This window comes from Colossoma macropomum, unplaced genomic scaffold (genome assembly GCF_904425465.1).
Source record: "Colossoma macropomum unplaced genomic scaffold, Colossoma_macropomum, whole genome shotgun sequence".
NCBI lineage: Eukaryota > Metazoa > Chordata > Actinopteri > Characiformes > Serrasalmidae > Colossoma > Colossoma macropomum.
Window position 1 is genome coordinate 24,418,103 of NW_023494785.1, and position 18,445 is coordinate 24,436,547.

At 39.3% G+C, this 18,445-nt stretch overlaps 2 protein-coding genes across 2 annotated transcripts; one reads left to right on the forward strand and one right to left on the reverse strand.

The window, feature by feature from the left end:
• Positions 1-445: 445 nt before the first annotated feature.
• dctn3 (dynactin 3 (p22)) lies at positions 446-6,922 on the reverse strand. Its single transcript, XM_036588180.1, has 7 exons — positions 6,792-6,922; positions 5,930-6,014; positions 5,749-5,835; positions 5,310-5,393; positions 1,185-1,243; positions 926-985; positions 446-724 (listed from the first exon to the last, which is right to left on the reverse strand). The coding sequence occupies exons 1-7, from the start codon at positions 6,885-6,887 to the stop codon at positions 638-640; spliced, it is 558 nt and encodes a 185-aa protein (XP_036444073.1). The 5' UTR covers positions 6,888-6,922; the 3' UTR covers positions 446-637.
• Positions 6,923-10,270: 3,348 nt separating this feature from the next.
• elovl4a (ELOVL fatty acid elongase 4a) lies at positions 10,271-17,217 on the forward strand. Its single transcript, XM_036588191.1, has 7 exons — positions 10,271-10,482; positions 11,897-11,988; positions 13,458-13,645; positions 14,368-14,448; positions 14,997-15,168; positions 15,466-15,593; positions 16,132-17,217. The coding sequence occupies exons 2-7, from the start codon at positions 11,922-11,924 to the stop codon at positions 16,441-16,443; spliced, it is 948 nt and encodes a 315-aa protein (XP_036444084.1). The 5' UTR covers positions 10,271-10,482; positions 11,897-11,921; the 3' UTR covers positions 16,444-17,217.
• The last annotated feature ends 1,228 nt before the right edge of the window (positions 17,218-18,445 follow it).

Genomic DNA, 18,445 nt, shown 5'->3' on the forward strand with positions numbered 1-18,445 from the left:
AGTATAGAATTTAAATTCATGATTGGCATACAGTGGTCTAGTAATCCTAGCAGAGAAATCTCCACTGTGAGAAGACTTTAAACAACATGCAGAACCAAAAAAAAACAGTAACTACAATGTAGGTACAGTGTAGGTTTTATGGCAACCAGATCAATCTTCCTAAAATAACATCTTAACATTTCTAAACAATAACCTTTCTGACTGCAGCATAATTACATAATAAATAACGTAACAAAGATGCAAGGGTACGTGGTCCTTAAGAATGTATATGAACAGAAACAAGCAAAAACAGAGTCAATCAATCAAAAATAAGACATTTAAGAACGGCTGAGCAAGACACTTTAGAACTTCTGATTCACATCTACATCTGAGGAGCGGTTCTTATTATGTGCACAATTGCTAGTGTTTTGTAATATACCATATGTAAATACAGGACGCAGAACAGTATAATAACATTTCTGGTTTATTACTCAGTATAATGAGCTTGAGTACATCATAGACACGACTAAAGCTTAGACTGTTATTCAGCTTTGAAAACTATAAAGAGTTGCAAGTCATCAGTAAGCAAAAAAGGAGCAAATGTACAGGAGAAAAGACAGTATGAACTGTGAAATGTGAAATATTAAGCACTGTTCTGTTATTCAATGGGCTGGTCTTGTTTGGGTGCTTCCAGTTTCCGTAGGGTTTCATCCCACTGGGTAAACTGTTTTGATAAAAGAAACATCTGGGCAAGCGTTAAGGAATGATGTCTGTCTTTATATTGTCAGTTATTTAGTGCCACAGTTACAAATGGCTGTGATCACAGGAGTAACATGTGAGCACTGTTAGAAGGGAGGATAAAGAATAAAGCTCTTTTTCAAATCTGTAACACTTACTGTTAACAATCTTAACATTAACAGAGAGACCTTTGTGCAAACAAGGATACCATTTTGTTGTATTCTTCAAACAGCCTTCTCACTTCTGCAGATAACTCCTCATTTTGGTCCTGTGAAGTATAACCAGGATTAAGAAACACTTTCTACCACATTTGCAAAAATATCAGATCTCATGTGATATGTCAGGCTATACAAGTCTCTGTACATTTAAAATGTGCGTAGAGCTCACGGTGACTATTCAGCATAGCCATAAAAATGTATTGTGGTCAGATATTACATGTCAAGAATGCAAACAAACTTATGTCTTACCTGCTGCTCGATGTGAATCTGAGACAGTCGTTGCACTTTGGTAGTGAGTTCTGGAACAGCTGTGTTAGTCAAGTAGAGGAAAAAATTTGAACTTCAAACAGAAACCACTGGACATTGTGTATATTTATGTAGCTACATACTTGTTCCTAATGTTTCTATGCAAATACGGTTGCTAGAATTCTAATGATGAACAACGAAAACATGCAAAGTACAAACCAAACAGTTGTAGGCTCCTGGACAACATAAAGCACATTTAAACTGCCACAGTAAGCACACTGGAATATTTGTTATTGAAAATCTAATTTTATTACAGTGCTGTGAAAAAGTATTTGCCTCTTACCCGATTTCTTTTATTTTTGCTAATTTGTCACAAGATTGTCCAGCTAATTTTATCATAGGATAAAGACAACACAAACACAAAATGCAGCTTTAAAATGATAATTCCATTTATTGAAGACAAAGACGTATTCAAAACCTAGCTGGGCGATATGGCCAAAAATGTTATCACGATAAACAAAATTCATATTGTTCGATATCGATACATACAGCGATAAATGTCAAATCATTATTTCTTTCAAGTTTGAAGGCTGATTTTTGCTCCTGGGTGGTTAACTGCTGTTTTAAACTATCCTTTATGGTCGGAACACAACAAACACTCAAACAGTGGAACATTTCACAAATCTGTCATGGGAGAGTGGGAGAAAGTGTCTGCTGAGCTGTTTTTACCAGCTGGAAAAGCATGGCTATTTTGTAATAGTCATAATTTAAGAAAGGAAACATTATTTTTAGCTGATGACGAGCGCTCGGCTACCCCGCTACAAATGACATCACAGTATTCAGACACCAGCTAGCGACAACTGGATTTCTCTATACTATCGTAGTGATTTAAGGGGTGAACCGCAAAATATCAACACCAGACAAACAGAGTCCTCCTTTTAGGTACGTTTAAACTGAAAGCGGTGCTTTTGTGCCTTGTTTGATCTATAGTATCATCATTTTGCCATGCTGTGTGAGTGATGGAGCGCTGCTTCAAGTTAGCCAGCTGCTAAAAACAGCTAGCCTGGAAAGCTAGCGCTCTCCCGCTCTCCAATGCCTCACAGCTTCCTCAGTTTACTTTCGTTTAAATCAGGGCTGTAATTTACATGAACCCACTTCTTTCTTTCACTTTCGTTGCTTGGGAATGCACTACTACTTAAATATGACTGAGTGCTGTAACAGCGCTGTAGTTGCGAGGACTGTGAGTGTGATTTAACGCTGCTAAAGCTGGTTAGGATGTTAGGAAAGAGGTGAGTTCGCTGTAGGACAGTATAGTTACACCACTGACCTCGTCACCCACACTCGGTCACAGGAGAACAGATCGCCGGTCGCTCCACTCAAACGGGGAATGTATAACTCCGCATTTCAGCTGTTGCTAAAGACTCATCTTACTCGTGGCCCCCTCCCTCTCTAATCATGTAGAAAAACTCGGAAGTGCGCCCTCTCCTGGCGACAGCAGACTAGTGTCGCTTTCCTTGCAGTAGAAAACATCACCAAGGCTTTTGCTAGAACGTGGAAGTGTAAGGGGGGTGCATTATATCGAACATTTATCGAACATGTCGTATCGCTCTATCGAGCAAAAGTTATATCGTGATAATTATCGTTATCGTTTTATCGCCCAGCCCTACTTGGCAGTAACAACTGCAATCAAACATTTGTAATAACTTGTCATGAGTCTTTTACATCACTGTGGAGGAATTTTGGCCCACTCTTCTTTGCAGAATTGTTTAATCTGGTTACACTGGAGATTCATGAACTGCCACAGCATCTCAATAGAATTCAAATCAGGATTTTGACTCATTAACTCTAAAACCTTAATTTTGTTTCTTTTGATCCACTCAGAGGTGGACTTGCTTGTCTGCTTCGGATCATTTTCCTGTTGCATAACCCAACTGCTTAAACTTTAGGTCACGAACTGATGGACAGACATTTTTCTTCAGGATTTTCTGACAAAGAGCAGAATTCATGGTTCCAACAGTTCCAACAGCCCAGGTCCCGCAGAAGCAAAGCAGCCCTAGACCATCACACGACCACCATCATGTTTGACTGCTGGAACGATGTTCTTCTGGTGGAATGTGGTGTTAGCTTACGCCAGATGTTACAGGACCCAATTCTTGTAAAAAGTTCCATCTTTGACTCCTCAATTCACAGAATATTATCCCAAAATTCTTGGGGGTCATCTAGATGTTTTTTTCAGGTAAATGCAAGATGAGTTTTTGTGTTCTTTTTTGGTCAGCAGTAGTTTGCGCCTTGCAACTCTCCCATGGATGCCATTTTTGCCCTGTGTCTTTTTTCTTGTGGAAGGCAAGCGAGTCCCACAGTTCTTTAGATATCCGTCTGGGTTCTTTTGTGACCTCCTGGATGAGTCGTCGAAGGCGCTCTTGGTGAAATTTTGGTAGGCTGGCCACTCCTGGGAAGGTTCACCACTGTTCCAAGTATTCTCCATTTGTGAATAATGGCTCTCACTATGATTTGCTAGAGTTCCAGAGCCTTAGTAATGGCTTTGTATCCCTTTCCAGACTGGTAGATTTCAGTGACATTGTTTCGCATCTGTATTTGAATCTCTTTAGAATGTGGCATCATGTGCTGCTTTCTGAGACCTTCTAGCCTGCTTCACATTGCAAGACAGGTTCTATTTAAGTGATGTTTAGATTCAACATGTCTGGCAGTAATCATACCTGGATATGGCTACTGAAATTGAACCCAATAGTTAATTGAATTTGGTTGACTGGTTGATTTAGTAGCTAAGGTGACATTTACTCATCCACACAGGGCCAGGTAGGGCTGAACAGCATTTTTCCTTCAGTAAATGAAATGATCATTTAAAAACAGCATGTTGTCTTTACTTGGGTTATCTCTGCCTATGTCAAAAGCAGTTTGATGATTTGAAACATTCAAGTGTGACAAACATGTAAAAACAGAAGAAATTGGGTAGGGGCATATACTTTTTCACAGCACTGTATCTTTTTTATGTTTAAACATACATGGCGTAAACATTGTTTGGATGACTTTAGCTTTTCTGAGGAGGTGGGGTAATGTCATTTTTAACTACGTGTGCCACCTCTGTCACTTTTATGGGCTGCGCATTCCTGCGTCAAGATTTGTGTCAATGATCTAATTGCGATTTTTCTGAACAATATTGCGATTTAAACGCAATTAGTTTCTATAAATTAAGCTCTAGGCTTTTTTTCCACCAAGAAATGCAGCACATCCATTTTTTTCAGACTCAAGACTTAAACGCAATGTAGTGTGCCAGAACGGCAGTTAACAAGCTCTGCATTATTATATTTCTCCACTTAAAACTTAACACAAATGTGAATAACAAAGCATATAATTAAAACAATAGCACTCTTTTAAACTGCAAATTCGATATAAAAACAATTAATCTTTCAGTCATACTTTTATCTTCCTTAAAACGAGCAGTAGAAACAACCCCACATTACATCAATGCTGTGCAAATCAGGATGTTGGTAAATATGCTAGTATATCCTGTATAAAAGGAGTTTTTTAAGTATGGAGGCATTTGAAGAAGCATTTATTTGTCCTCTGTGGTTTAAATTGTCTGCACTGATATGCACTGCCCTGCCTCAAGTACACAATTCAGGACATTAAAACAAGTAAGATTACAGAAAAATGTTGTATGCAGTGATGTTGACCATTGGCTGTGAATTCCCAAGCTAAGGACAATGCTAATGACAATAAGTGCATTCATTTAAGACAACAAGGTGGATGGTTAGGATAAATGGAATAATGGCTAACATATGTTTTGACAGATTTTTTATTCTTTTCTGGAGTAAATTCAGGGCGCAAATCAAACAGCTCCTTACATTTCTGGACATAAACACTACAGACGTCCTGTGGTAAACTGGCATTACACCACCTCTCTGTGGAAAAAGAAACCTCCCTAAATAGTACTTCATTCTCTTAATACGTGCAAAGCAAACAAACAAATTCATCTGAGATGATTTTTATCCCTTCTTTGATAATCACCCAAGTTTATACCATGTCACAATGTATGTTTAATCAGCAGTTAACAGATGTGTACACCAGCAGGTACGCTGCCACTACAGTTAGTAAAGCTCATCTTACCTTTAATGTGATTACTGTCCAGCAGAGGCTGCAGGTTATTCACCTGCTCCAGCAAGGCAGCCTGGGAGCGCAGGAAGTCCTCCTCTGTAAAAGGAAAAAAAAGGAAGTGTCACTATGGAGCTTTAAGCTACAGTTTTAGCTTTAAGCTATCTGGTTTTACAACATAACTATGAACCCCAAAATATGCAGCTTTCACAAAAAAAAGGCCATTATCATTATAAACTGATAAAATGTACATGTATACACAGAGACAACATTTACGCCATTTACTATAACATGAACCAGACTTGTTGGGCACTGTGTCACTATTCAGTAAGCCAATGCAGAAAGAAAATACCAAGACATTTAGGAGAAATCATTAATGATTAGTGAGCTGTTTAGTGCCTGTTCTGTGATTCCAATCAGATTCTTCTATAGAAGTGAAAGACAGGTAACTGACCTGCTAATATAAACTCAAGTTTCATGGCGTCGGGCACAGCAATATAGTCCGTGAACTGTGGATCGAGATACTTCAGCAAATCTTCAACTAGTGAGGTAAAAAGGGATACAGACAGATATTATCATGATGCAGATGATGTTTAAGAGGACAACATATTACAAAAACAACTGTTTATCCTCACTTTTCTTGTGAAGAATCTTGACTCGTTCCCTCTTGTTTGCTGTGTTGGCGAGGGCAGTGTTTATTCTCACCAGAGACTCAGCACACTGAAAGAGGGCAAAATATATCTGTAATAAGGACTAATGTGGCTAACACATACCGATACCTCTAGTCCAGGGATGCCCAATCCTGGTCCTGGAGATCTACCACCCTACACAGTTTAGCTCCAACTATATTCAAACACATCTGATCCAGGTAATGAAGGCCTTCAGAGGCCTCTGAATATTAATGCCAAGTGCGCTGGATCTGGGCTGTCCATAGTGGTAGATGTTCAAGACCAGGATTGGGAACCCCTGATCTAGTCTGTCCAGTTCAGCTGAAAAGCAGCTTGCAAATGATTTGAGGCTAACGGGTTAAAGACATTAACCCCACAGTTCCTAAAATCAATTATTAGATCTATAAGTAACATATTTGTGTACTTGCCTAGCGTAAGCTAACTTATTCTCTCCAGGTTAGATTACAGAAATAAATGCCACACCCATAACAACTCCAATCTTTTATGTTCCTAGCACTGGATGGCTAGCAGCAGCAGAATCAGGGCGTTAGCTAGCAAGCTAAATACATTTAAATCCACCGTCACCAATGACTGAAAGGGAACTACTTACACTGTAGAAAGCAGATAACTGCAGTGTAGCTTTACTGAATGACCACTGCAATGGCTCTGTTACGGACTTGAGCTTTCTGGCTGACTATGTAATGTAGCCAGGTTAACGTCATTGGCAGCTAAGTTACATCAAGCTAACACTGGCAAGCTAGCGGTTGCTAACACAATAGCAATTTATCAATTACACATTTCCACTTTCACTGTGCTCGTCCAACATTACCTTTGCTGGTCTGTTATTTTTCCCATGTTCACCGCAAACCCGCTTTTCCAGCGCTTGAAGCCGAGCGTCCAAATCCTCGATACCACTCCGCTCCATCTTGCCTTCTGCAGCTCTCAGACTCGGAAGTGACGTTCGCTGTATTTCTCTTTTTCTCTCAGTAACGTTACATCAGTGCGGCTCTCAGCTCTTCTGCGGAGCCCGTTACTGTCATGGTGACACGGGCGCTCTCTCGGCTTATCTAGCTTTTCCCAAAAATTTTACATAATTCAAAAATTAAGATGTACATAAAGCCATTCAAAGTGTTCTGAGGTGAAATGGTTCATTGTAGAGAAACTTACAGTCTGGTTTGTTTACAGTGGTGGTAAATAAATAGTTTACATGCTATGCAAAATGACCAGTGAACTTACAGGTGTGTTCTTATTTTTATATGTAATATATAGTTTTTATATGTAATGCTGATGGTAAAACAGTACGGAGCCCCTAAAGTGACATTGTGATTATTTTTAAATAAGGCATGGTCACAAATTACTAGGCCTATATTGAGGGTACGAGTGAAGTTTCTCATAACTCATGGCCTCAGGATAGTAATTTGTAACCTCAGTGTAGTATTGTGTGGCCTCAATATTTTAATCTGTGAACACATCTTATTATAAAAATAACATGTCACTATAGGAGCCCCGTAACATAGTGTTAAATTAGAGTAAATATTTTTTGGATTTTTGTAAATATGTTTTATGCCAACATCTTATCTTAAAATCAGCGTAAAACAATGTCTCAGACAATGTATTCATAACCATGTAATAACTTTATGTAATGTTGCTTGATATAGTCATTAAATGCTTTGGACGTCTGGTGCTATCACTACTGATGTGAACAGTTCTGACTCTGTAACTTAGTTTACACCCTGATGATTTAAACATATGTACAATTTAAATAATCAATGGAATTTCTCTTTACGTTGTTGAAGTTGCAAGGCATTTCCATTCACGTCTAAAAGATGGTCCAGGAAAATGTGACTCCAATTCTGATAATCCATCAACTATACAAGGAAAATAGTTGACGATCCACAACACTAACACTAACGAGCGACCACAGTCATCTGTTCAGTAATGGTGGTGAAGCAGATTTTACATATAAAATGGGCAACAAAGAAAGTGGATGCAATAGTCAATATATTCAATAAGAGTGAACCATCACTAAATTTCCACCATACTTTCAATTTTATTTGCTGAAATGCCAGGACAAATAACTAGAATTATCTCTCTAAATTTTTCCCCAAAAGAGAGTGTTAACAGGTCTACATTGTTAGCTCCTGCACTAAAATACACTAGAATGACATCTACAAATTAAAGTAATGTTTTGTATTTCAAATATTTGTATGACAATTTGTCCATCCCTGCAAATTATTATCATTCCTCAATCCTGATCCTGGAGTCTTTGCATGTTTTAGTGTTTTCCTGACCCTGGATTAACAAAAAGCATAATCCAACTCATAGCTCATTACCGAGCCCTGTATGAGTTAGAGCAGGGAGACACTGAAATGTGCAGGTGCACTACAGGAGCAGGGATAGACTGGAAGGGGGATTGCAGTGAGAGAGCAGAGAATGGAGATTACCCTGATGGGAAAAAACAGTTCACGCCTCCTGCCATCTGCACTAACAGAGAGGGATTAGAAAGTCCATCCGGTCTCTTTGTTAACCTGCACCTCGCCTCGTCTGCTGCAGGACTGATCTATGTACTACCAGATCTGTTTCTTGCCATAAGCACTATAAGCAACAGAGGAACACAGCCCTGAGCAACACAGAGCCTTATGAGAATGTAGCTTTTATTTTAAATTAATCTCTTGTGATATTAGCAGAAAAAATATTTTACAAAAACATTGTTAAAGCCTTTTTCCATGTTTTAATATTTCATCTTATTTGTATTGATTTTATGTATTTAATTTATACATGTAGCCTATTTAGTAGTATAAAGATTCTATCTCCCTTTATCTCTGTAAATTATTGTTTTATTAAGTTTGCTTTAGACTTTTTTCCTGACTAAAATGAATGAATTGATGAATTATTCATTTCTTTCCATTCTTTCATACAAAATAACATGATTGGGTTTGATTTGGAGCCCTTAAATAAGATGTTGTCAGTCCTGCTCTAATGAAATACAAAGAGTAGGACAATATTGTGTGAAATTTTCTGCTCAGGTATTTAATTTTTCATTAAGCCTGTGTTCTCTCTCTCCTCTCACTCTCTCCACATCTGAGCTCTGTTGCCTGATCTAAGATAAACATTTCCTAAAACATTATGCACATGTATTTAACACATCATTGTGTATGTTCCTTCTCTCTGTTACTTTTGTACAGACTAATATGAAATGTGAACTACACAAGAATAAAAATAAGCTAGGCTTGGTTATCTCATATTTCAAACAACTATTATTAGTCCACTACTCAGATGTTTTTTTCACTATAAATTGCTTCATGCAGTTTGACCAGAGGTTGGTGACTCAGTATAGGTGAAAATGGAAATAAGGATGGGTGGACTGACATCCTTTTTATGAAACATAATGTGTCACTGATGCTGGAAAATTGAAAAAAGTATTGCAGCAAATAAAAAATTAAGATAAAAACTACTTTTTCTGCTGCCTTCTTTCTCTGCTTTTCACACACACACACATACACACACACTTACAAATACTGATGCAGAAACTATCAGATATAATATTTGATGTCACTTTTACTGGTTTTTGCTGTAGACAAAAAATATCAATTTTTTAGGTACACAAAGAGACTTTTAAAGGAAAAACCAAATCATGGAAAAACAATTTTCCCTGCCTGTTCGAAGCATTACGTAGGTAAACACTGGTAAAGTTTCAAAACATACTGTTTACTCCCGAGTCCATACAGTCAATGTATAGAAAGTAAGCTACAAAACAGCGTGTGTTTCAAATTAATTGTTTCTGTGATGTCAAGAGAACCAACTCACTGACGTATATCCACCCTTTCAGCCCACAGCAGTTTAGCTCCGCCCATTCAATCCCGGACCAAATGCTTCTTGAATGAGACAGAATGCAGGGCAGCCAATCAAAACAGAGCTCATATACATATACCAGTCTTAATGACACTGAAAAAAAACAGCCTGTTTAAGGTATAAAGAGAGGTTGGAAATGTGTCATATGAAAACATAACTATGACTATTTTTGACATAAAATCACACAAACGTTATTAGTAGAAAAAAGGAAAGAAAAGAAAAATGCAGGATGTGTGGCCTTTAAAAGTATCAGTGTCAGTACAGGCATTGGGATATTAGCCTTGGTATTGATCGAATATAAATTCATTGGTTATCGCCCATCACTGATTGCGAACTGTGTAGCAGTAGCTCAGCTCTGGTGTCCAGTGTTTGGGTTTAGCTGATCCTGGATCAGCGCTGTGCGCACATTCCACTGCGCATGCGCCGCTCTGCACTGCCCGTTTTTTTCCAAACGGGAGAACCGCAGCCACAAGCGCACTCATGTCAATATCCATTAGGATGCTCTGCTCGTGTACATAGGCTGCGTTTGGGCTAATTCTTTCAGAGATCCGGATTTACACGTGAACCTGTTTATTTGGAGCGTTTCCCTTTTCCAGCATCCCTTGGAATATCTGTATGCTGTGACCTTGCACTGAATGTCCTTACAAACGGATCTTAATCCCAGAACGGTAAGGGTGAAATTAAGTCGTGATAGTAATCGACTGTTGATTATTAATTCTAGGTCGTGTTATAATCCGGGACACTAGCTGCAGATGGCCGATGTGCAGGTGCATCGACCACGCTGACCGGACTGCACCGGCTGCAGAGATAGATTTAGTCTGTAAGGTTATCAGTTCATGGCTTTTACAGTCTGTCGCGCACTATCACGCCGCCTTCCGTCTTTAATCTCGTCTTCAGGGGTCCAGTCAGCGCTTACTAGGCCTGCACTGCCTGCATTTCTGCAGTTTGAGCTTGTGCAGCTCCTGCGCTGCGCTGTGCGGTGCTGCTGCTGGCAGGCTCACTCAGGCTGTGTGGAGGAGGAGGGAGGCCTGTTCTCTTCCCTGGGAGTGGGATAGATATCCTTGCCGATGTATTGGCAAACCACCTGAGTCTCACTGCATGGAGAAGGCTGAAATGAGGTTAAGGCAGAACCTCACGCGTACCCGGATTACAAAATGGCTTCAGCTGTTGCCTGATTGTCTTTACAGCTCTCAGTGTGGGTATGTGCTGACACATGCTGCCACTGCCTTTGTGCTCCTAGGCCCCGTTAGACGCCCCCCTCCCCAACTCACTATTTCTCGCCTAACGTGTGGACTGTTTCTGACGTCACGATGCACTGTTCTAAACGTATCATGGGTAATTAACACTTGTAGAACAATTGCATCGTTACAAAGAGAGCGAAAGTGTATTGATGTATTTTGGCCATGCTGCCCACCCCCCACCCTCAATGATGTTAAAGGAGCAAGGCATGACATTGCAATACACAGTGTTTTTTTTTCGTGAAGAGGTTGTGGTTTTGGCTCCTACTATCCAATTAATGAAAATAAGAAGACAGAAATCTGTGGTTCCCTACACTCTTTAAAATTGCCCTAAAACAGGTTCCTTGGAGTGAAAGCATAGAAAAAAGGCCCTTTGGGTCCCTGCCCCACCCCCTTCCACCCAAAAAAGTGTTCAATGAATGAGAGGTTCTTAGTTTTATGGCATCACTCTAAAGGACCCCTTTTCGGCACATTGTTTCCAAAGAATGTGGCCTCAAGTTGATTTTAGCTATAAGCGTATCATATGCGAGTTTCTGCTACAGTGCTGAGGTTTGGAGAACCTATTAGTGAAACCATTTCTGATCATTCTTCATAGACTTACTATGAAATGATTGTACCTAACAGCATGAGTTTGTGTAGGCAACTTGAAGAAAATAGCTGTACCTGTATCCACATTGTTTACGAAAAAATGTCCAATGGTAGAACAAGGTAATATTGCATGACAGGCACGCCTGTCATAGAGAAAATAAAAAAGTAGAGAAATAAAATGAGCTGTTTATATCATTGCTTCATATTTGTGTTTTATTTGAACCAAACTTCTCCTTTTTATTTACTCTGATTTAAGGACAATTAGGACCTGAACTGCAAAGATGGATATTGTAACACATCTCATCAACGACACTATTGAATTCTACAAATGGGGCCTTACCATTGCAGGTAATTCGAGTTCCATCAGTTTGTTTCTTGAACCATGAGTGTTACTCTCAGTTGATGAATACCATGAAGGACATCTTCAGCAAGTAAGCAATCTCTGTCAACTCCATCATGCAATAATTACACACACTGTTTTTATTCCCCAAATATGCATTTTGATACCTCATCCTTCACCCATTACGTGAAAATGTCAGCTGCAGCTCCAAGTCAATCGCTCTTTACAGTTCTCGGTTTCTTACTGGTTGCATGCATTTGGCGCTCTTCAAGCCACACTTCATCCTTTTCTTATGTGCAACAATGTAGTAGTTGGACAATGGCACAGTTTTTGCTCTTTTAACTCTGAACTTGAAACATAGGATTTGAAATGAAACAATGACTAAACAGTGAGTTTAATGTGCAGAATGACAGCTTCATTATATTGTCTCTATTGTATACTCTCTATTGCATACCCTTATCTCTGCATCATTAGTTGATACATGAGAGCTAACAGAACATTCTAGATGTGGCATCTGGAGTTTGTTACTGTCTCCCGGGCTAAGGATCTGAAAAGTGTGAATGCCAGTGAGGCAGGCTGTCATGAGACTGAAAAATAAATCTTGCTGTAAGACACAGCAAGAACTTTAGTTTTCTCCCAAGGATACTTTAAGTGTTGAACATGAAACTACTGAATCTGCTGTTGAGGACAACAACCAAGAAACTAATTTCAGACAATTATTGTTGCTGTGGCAACAAAACTCTTTATCTCCAAAAAGCCAACTTTACAGGAGAAGGAAAAAAGCTTTCTTTACTTTGAATGGAAGTTCATGGAACAAGATGTTTTTCCAAGTATTTTTGACCATTTCTCTTAGTCTGTTCATCAGGAAATTTTAGCACAGTCACTGAAAGAGTTTTGACTTGAAAGTTTTGTCTTGACAGTGAAAATACATAGGCATAGATATGAAAGAGAACACAACAACAGCATGATCTCAGAAGGGTTGTAGAGTTCTGTGCCAGAGGAATAGAAAGAGCACAAAAGCAAGAGAAAAATAACTGCTTATGATCCAAAGTGCACCAAGTGAAACATAGAGGCTTAGGAACTGGCTCATTTGTCTTGATCAGTGATGTGATTGTAGACAGCAACAGCAAGATGAATTTTAAAGTGTACACAAGCAACATACCTACTCAGATTGATGACAGCTGACATTCTGTAGTTTCGGAAATGGATTTCAGAAGCCTAAGCAACAAAAATGTTATTGTCCAGTCACTTACAGGCTGCACTATATCCTGAACTGTGATGATGTAAATTCATGACAAGTTACATTTCTGGAAAACTGAGAAAGCACAATAAGTACTGGCTTATCATTAATCTCCATTACACAGGGCATAATAACGCCACCCAATCAGTGGTAGCTCTGCAAGCTCATACTCTATGTATCAAGCTTAGATCTCCCAGCTTAGCAACAAACTGTTGCTTGTTGTCTACTTGTTTCTAGACAAGCGTGTGGAGAAATGGCCACTGATGGACTCTCCTCTCCCTACGCTGGCCATCAGCTCCTCCTACCTGCTCTTCCTCTGGCTGGGGCCAAAGTTCATGCGGAACAGGGAGCCCTTTCAGCTCAGGAAGACCCTTATTGTCTACAATTTCAGCATGGTCATTTTTAACTTTTTCATCTTCAAAGAGGTGGGTTCTCCCCGGGTAATGTGAATAAATAGTTATTCTGTATTAGACTGTAGAAGGGTTGTTGTTGTAGATCAGGGGCCTGCAGAGGTCCTCCGGTCCTGGAGGGCCAATGCCCAGCAAAATCTTGAGGTTTCTCTATACTAACACACCCACTAAACCTGGCAAGTCATAAATAAGTGTGATTAGGTGTGTCTGAGTTAGTAAATCACCAAACTGTGCTGGCCACTGGCCCTCCTGGACCAGAGTTGTGCATCCCTGTTGTAGATCATCATGGTAGAGATGTTATTCACAATACATCTTAGGTGTTCTATTGATTTTATACAGTTTTGCGAAGTAAAGGAAAGAAGCCCAAAGCATTGTTTAAAATATATGTTTTTAATATTGGTAGTTTCTTGTGCCCAAAAAGCAGTTCCACCTTAAGTGGCATGTTGCTGCCGTTGTTGTTAATTAGCAACCAGTTGTTAGAGGTTAAAAAAATGTTATCAGATATAACATCGCAGCAGGGTGCTGTTCAACCCATCAAATTGTGTGGTCGGAACTAACTGTTGTGTAAAATAGCTCTAAGCTGCATTAGAAATAAGCACAGATCTTTGATGTTTGCGTTCTCCTTGACTGCCACCTCATGTTTATCACTGAGGTTGCTGCATGCCTTCTCCTTGGTCCTCCCCTTCTTCAGTCTGATGAGTCTTTTAATGGCTCTATTTTTACCTGTTCTATTTCAGCTCTTCCTTGCAGCACGGGCAGCAAACTACAGCTACCTCTGCCAGCCAGTGGACTACTCGGACGACCCTAACGAAGTCAGGGTGAGTATGTTCCTGGAGAGGGGCCCTGATGCAATTAGCATCAGTGTTCCTGCGATTCCATGTCTGTGCCAGACCATGGGAAACGAAACACAATGTTGACGCTTGGCAATATGATCCCTTCCTCTTATCTGGCCAAAGAGTGGGACTGTAATGGAGCTCAATTTCAGTGATGTGTGACGCCACAGATGCACACACTAACAGTTACAAATGTCACTGCCAACAGGGCCAAAGATTACCCAGCTTGCATCATTTAGGGGTCATGATGGTGTCCAATGGTTATTTTCCACTACCCTATTTAAAATCACTGAGTGGAGGTCAGGACCTGGTGCTCCATCTTAGGCATGGCAGGAGCTTAGTTAATGACATGACACTGCCATTTCAAGCAAACTACTGGTAACACATTTTTGTTGTAGGTACATGTACAAATTGAACTATTGAACTAATGAAAGAACTCAGAAATCACCTGAAATGGTTATTATGTGGTTTACTATGTAATGTGACACTCTTATTGTATTGTGCAACGGCCTTTTTACTGTCTTTCCAAACAGATGGCAGCTGCTCTTTGGTGGTATTTTGTCTCAAAGGGAGTAGAGTACCTGGACACAGTGTTTTTCATCCTACGTAAGAAGTTCAACCATGTCAGCTTTTTGCACGTTTATCACCATTGCACCATGTTCACCCTGTGGTGGATTGGCATCAAGTGGGTTGCCGGTGGGCAGTGTAAGTATTCAGCAAACATTAGAAAAAGTGATTTTTAAGTTGAATTACAGTTGCTGTGTAATATATGGGTGAACAAAGCATATTAGAGAAAATTTAAACTCCTGTAAGAATCCAAAGCCTAAAGACAAGAACTTTATTAAATATGCATCCATCATGCATCTACAAAGCTTTTAAAAGGAAAAAGGGGCTTTTACCAGTGTCAAAGTCAAACATTGTAAGTGATAATACACTCTGATAATATGTGATGAGTAATAATATTGTATTGTATGAGAAATTGTGTTTTTTTTTCTTTTGCAGCATTCTTTGGTGCTCATATGAATGCAGCTATCCATGTTCTTATGTATCTCTATTACGGGCTGGCTGCCTGCGGGCCAAAGATCCAGAAATACTTGTGGTGGAAGAAGTACCTGACAATTATCCAAATGGTATTTTGGCATTTAAATTATTGCTGTTGGTTCAGATTTCAGTAGTGCAACAATTATGCTTTTAGTAGGTTCAGTATTGAGTGCCAGATGTTGGTTTCCATTTTTCCTTTTGTTATAGGGAAAAAAAACTGCCCAAAAAGTTTTGCAGAGTGCCAGCTAACTATAAAACGTAATTACCATTAGAACTACAGATGAACATAATTATGAACAGACTTATACAACTGATTCACCCTAAACCCAAATTTTAACCCTTAGAGCTTTTGAGTTAATAGTCATTTTTGCTATACTATTTACATTATTATTATTATTATTATTATTATTACTACATAATTACCTAAAGAATTATATTCTGTATGACAATAACTTTTCAGCCAATTCAAATCATAGTGAAATATCTCGTCTTCGACTAAAAACACTGTAGTAATGGAAACAATGTAGAATGGATTTCAAGTCTAGAATCTGCGTGTTTAACATAATTTCACTGGTTTGCTTCCAAAGAGTCACTTTGTGGTCACTTTACTGTTTTTCTCTTTCTCAGATCCAGTTCCATGTTACTATTGGCCACACCGCTCTGTCACTCTATACTGATTGCCCCTTCCCTAAATGGATGCACTGGTGTCTGATTGGCTATGCCCTCACCTTCATCGTCCTCTTTGGAAACTTCTACTATCAGACCTATCGTCGCCAGCCCCGTCGTGAAGGTCCATCCAAACCAGGCAAAGCTGTGTCTAACGGGGCTCCTAATGGAATGCTGGCAGCCAGTAATGGAGTGGCTGCCAAGATGGCAGAGAAGCCTGCGGCGGCAGAAAATGGGAGGAGGAAGCGAAAGGGCAGGGCCAAGCGTGACTAGAGCAGAGAGGGCAGAGAAACAGGCAGGCTTCCATACAGACACTGTCAAGACCACAGGCTAAATAGGTGATGGGAGTGAAAGGACATTGGTAGAGAACCAGTATCTGCTGAGGGACGGCTGGGATGGGGCCCTGCCTGTTTGGAGGAAGCTGTAAGGTTGACAGCACTGTGTAGGAGGTGTTCTTCACCACCAGGCCTGGTGGATCTAATTAGAAATATTTGTTAAGAACAATTTTTTTTCTCTCTCTCCTTACAGCCGAGTGCTTTTGCTGGCTGTATGCGTAAGCATCTCTGTAAGGAGAACTGACCGATCCGTGCTCCACCCACAAATGTTCTTTTGTAGCAGCTGTTGATAGATTGGACAAGGTTTACAGGATGTTGGCAAAAATACCATTGAACCTAATGAATGGAGGTTGAAGTTTAGAAGTTTAGAGCCATAGCTTAGGTTTCCGGTTTAAAATGCTATGCTACTCAGCTGGATTTTATATATATATTAACATCAGCTCAATTATATAACAAAAAACTACACTTGATCTATTCCTGCAGTGTGACCTTTCACATGCTTAAAAATAATAGCATTTGAAATTGATGTAAGTAAGCTGAGGGCAACAATTTCTCATTAGGTTGGAAAGGATTTCTTCCGATATTCTGTAAAGCCAGCCCAAGTACATAAGTTGCTATGAATGAACACATGCAGTCGTGGGCAAACGTTTGAATACTCCCAACGAAATTTGATGAAGTTTTGCTGATTTTCTAAGTGAAACACATTAGTATAGTATATAAAGTTAACACATCCTGTGCAGGGAACAAACTGAAATATGATACTTTTCTTCAAATTGTAGCACTCCATTTCTATTTATTTGCTATATATACATTTCTATTTATTTGGAAAAAAAGACATACAATATAAAATGTGGTAGATTTTGCACAGGCCAAAGTTTAAATCTTATTTTTTCCAGTATGTTAAATTCAGCAAGTAAGTAATTATCCATCAAAATATGCAGTGTGTTCTCTGTAGAGCATGTGCTTCACTTAGAAAATCAGCAAAGCATGTAATTTTCAAAGTGGCGCCCAAATCTTTGCGTGCAACATTATGTGGGCAGAGCATGGGTAGATCAGTGGATTACTCCCAACTCATGATCAAGAGGGTCTCAACTCTCTATCAAGGCATGATATCATTTCACTAATCATTTCATACCTTCATTGTCTGCCTGTATGTCTGCCTTTTATGTAATTGTCCCGTTGATTCCCATTCCTTAGGTTTTAAGGCCAGTCTCTTGTTATGATATAACATGTTTACATGCCCCTATACACATGCTTCAGTACAGCCTCAATCAGGCTCTGCATTTTGCTTTGTAGCATATCTAATGACTCATCAGAAAATATTGTTTTACCTCATTTAACAAAATCTGAACAAATAAACAAACAAAAAACTGAACAGACAATAAAGCGTATTACATTGTACTGTTTCCCAATCCTGGGGTACCCTATACACTGCACAGTTTTCTTAGTTTCATTTTCTCTGCGCTAACACAGCTGTTTCAGCTCATAGATGGCTTGATAATTAACTTTTGAGCTGTCACAGATGCGATACAGCAGGGACAAACGCTAATCTGCTTTTATAGATGTACTCCAGAACTGGGAAATGAAGTATGGTGAAGCAAATGCATTATCGTTTTGAATGTGTTAAGCAGAAAACTCAAGAACCATCAGATTGTGCTGTTTTATATCTTGCGACAAAAGGGGTCTACCAATCTTTCCGTTCTTATTTATTTTATTTATTTATTTATTTATTTTAAAAATGTTACTTCAGTGTCATAGTTTTACTTTTCTTTAATATGATCTTGACGACAGCTGTATAATCTGACACCAAGCTCCTGTAAAATTGCCTTTTCCATCAGATTCTTGAAAGGAAAAGTTTCACCTGAAATTACTATCATGCGTATTTTAGAGACGTGCTGCTGTAATCATCATGTTTAGGCGGCCGAAGTGAAGTTACGAAT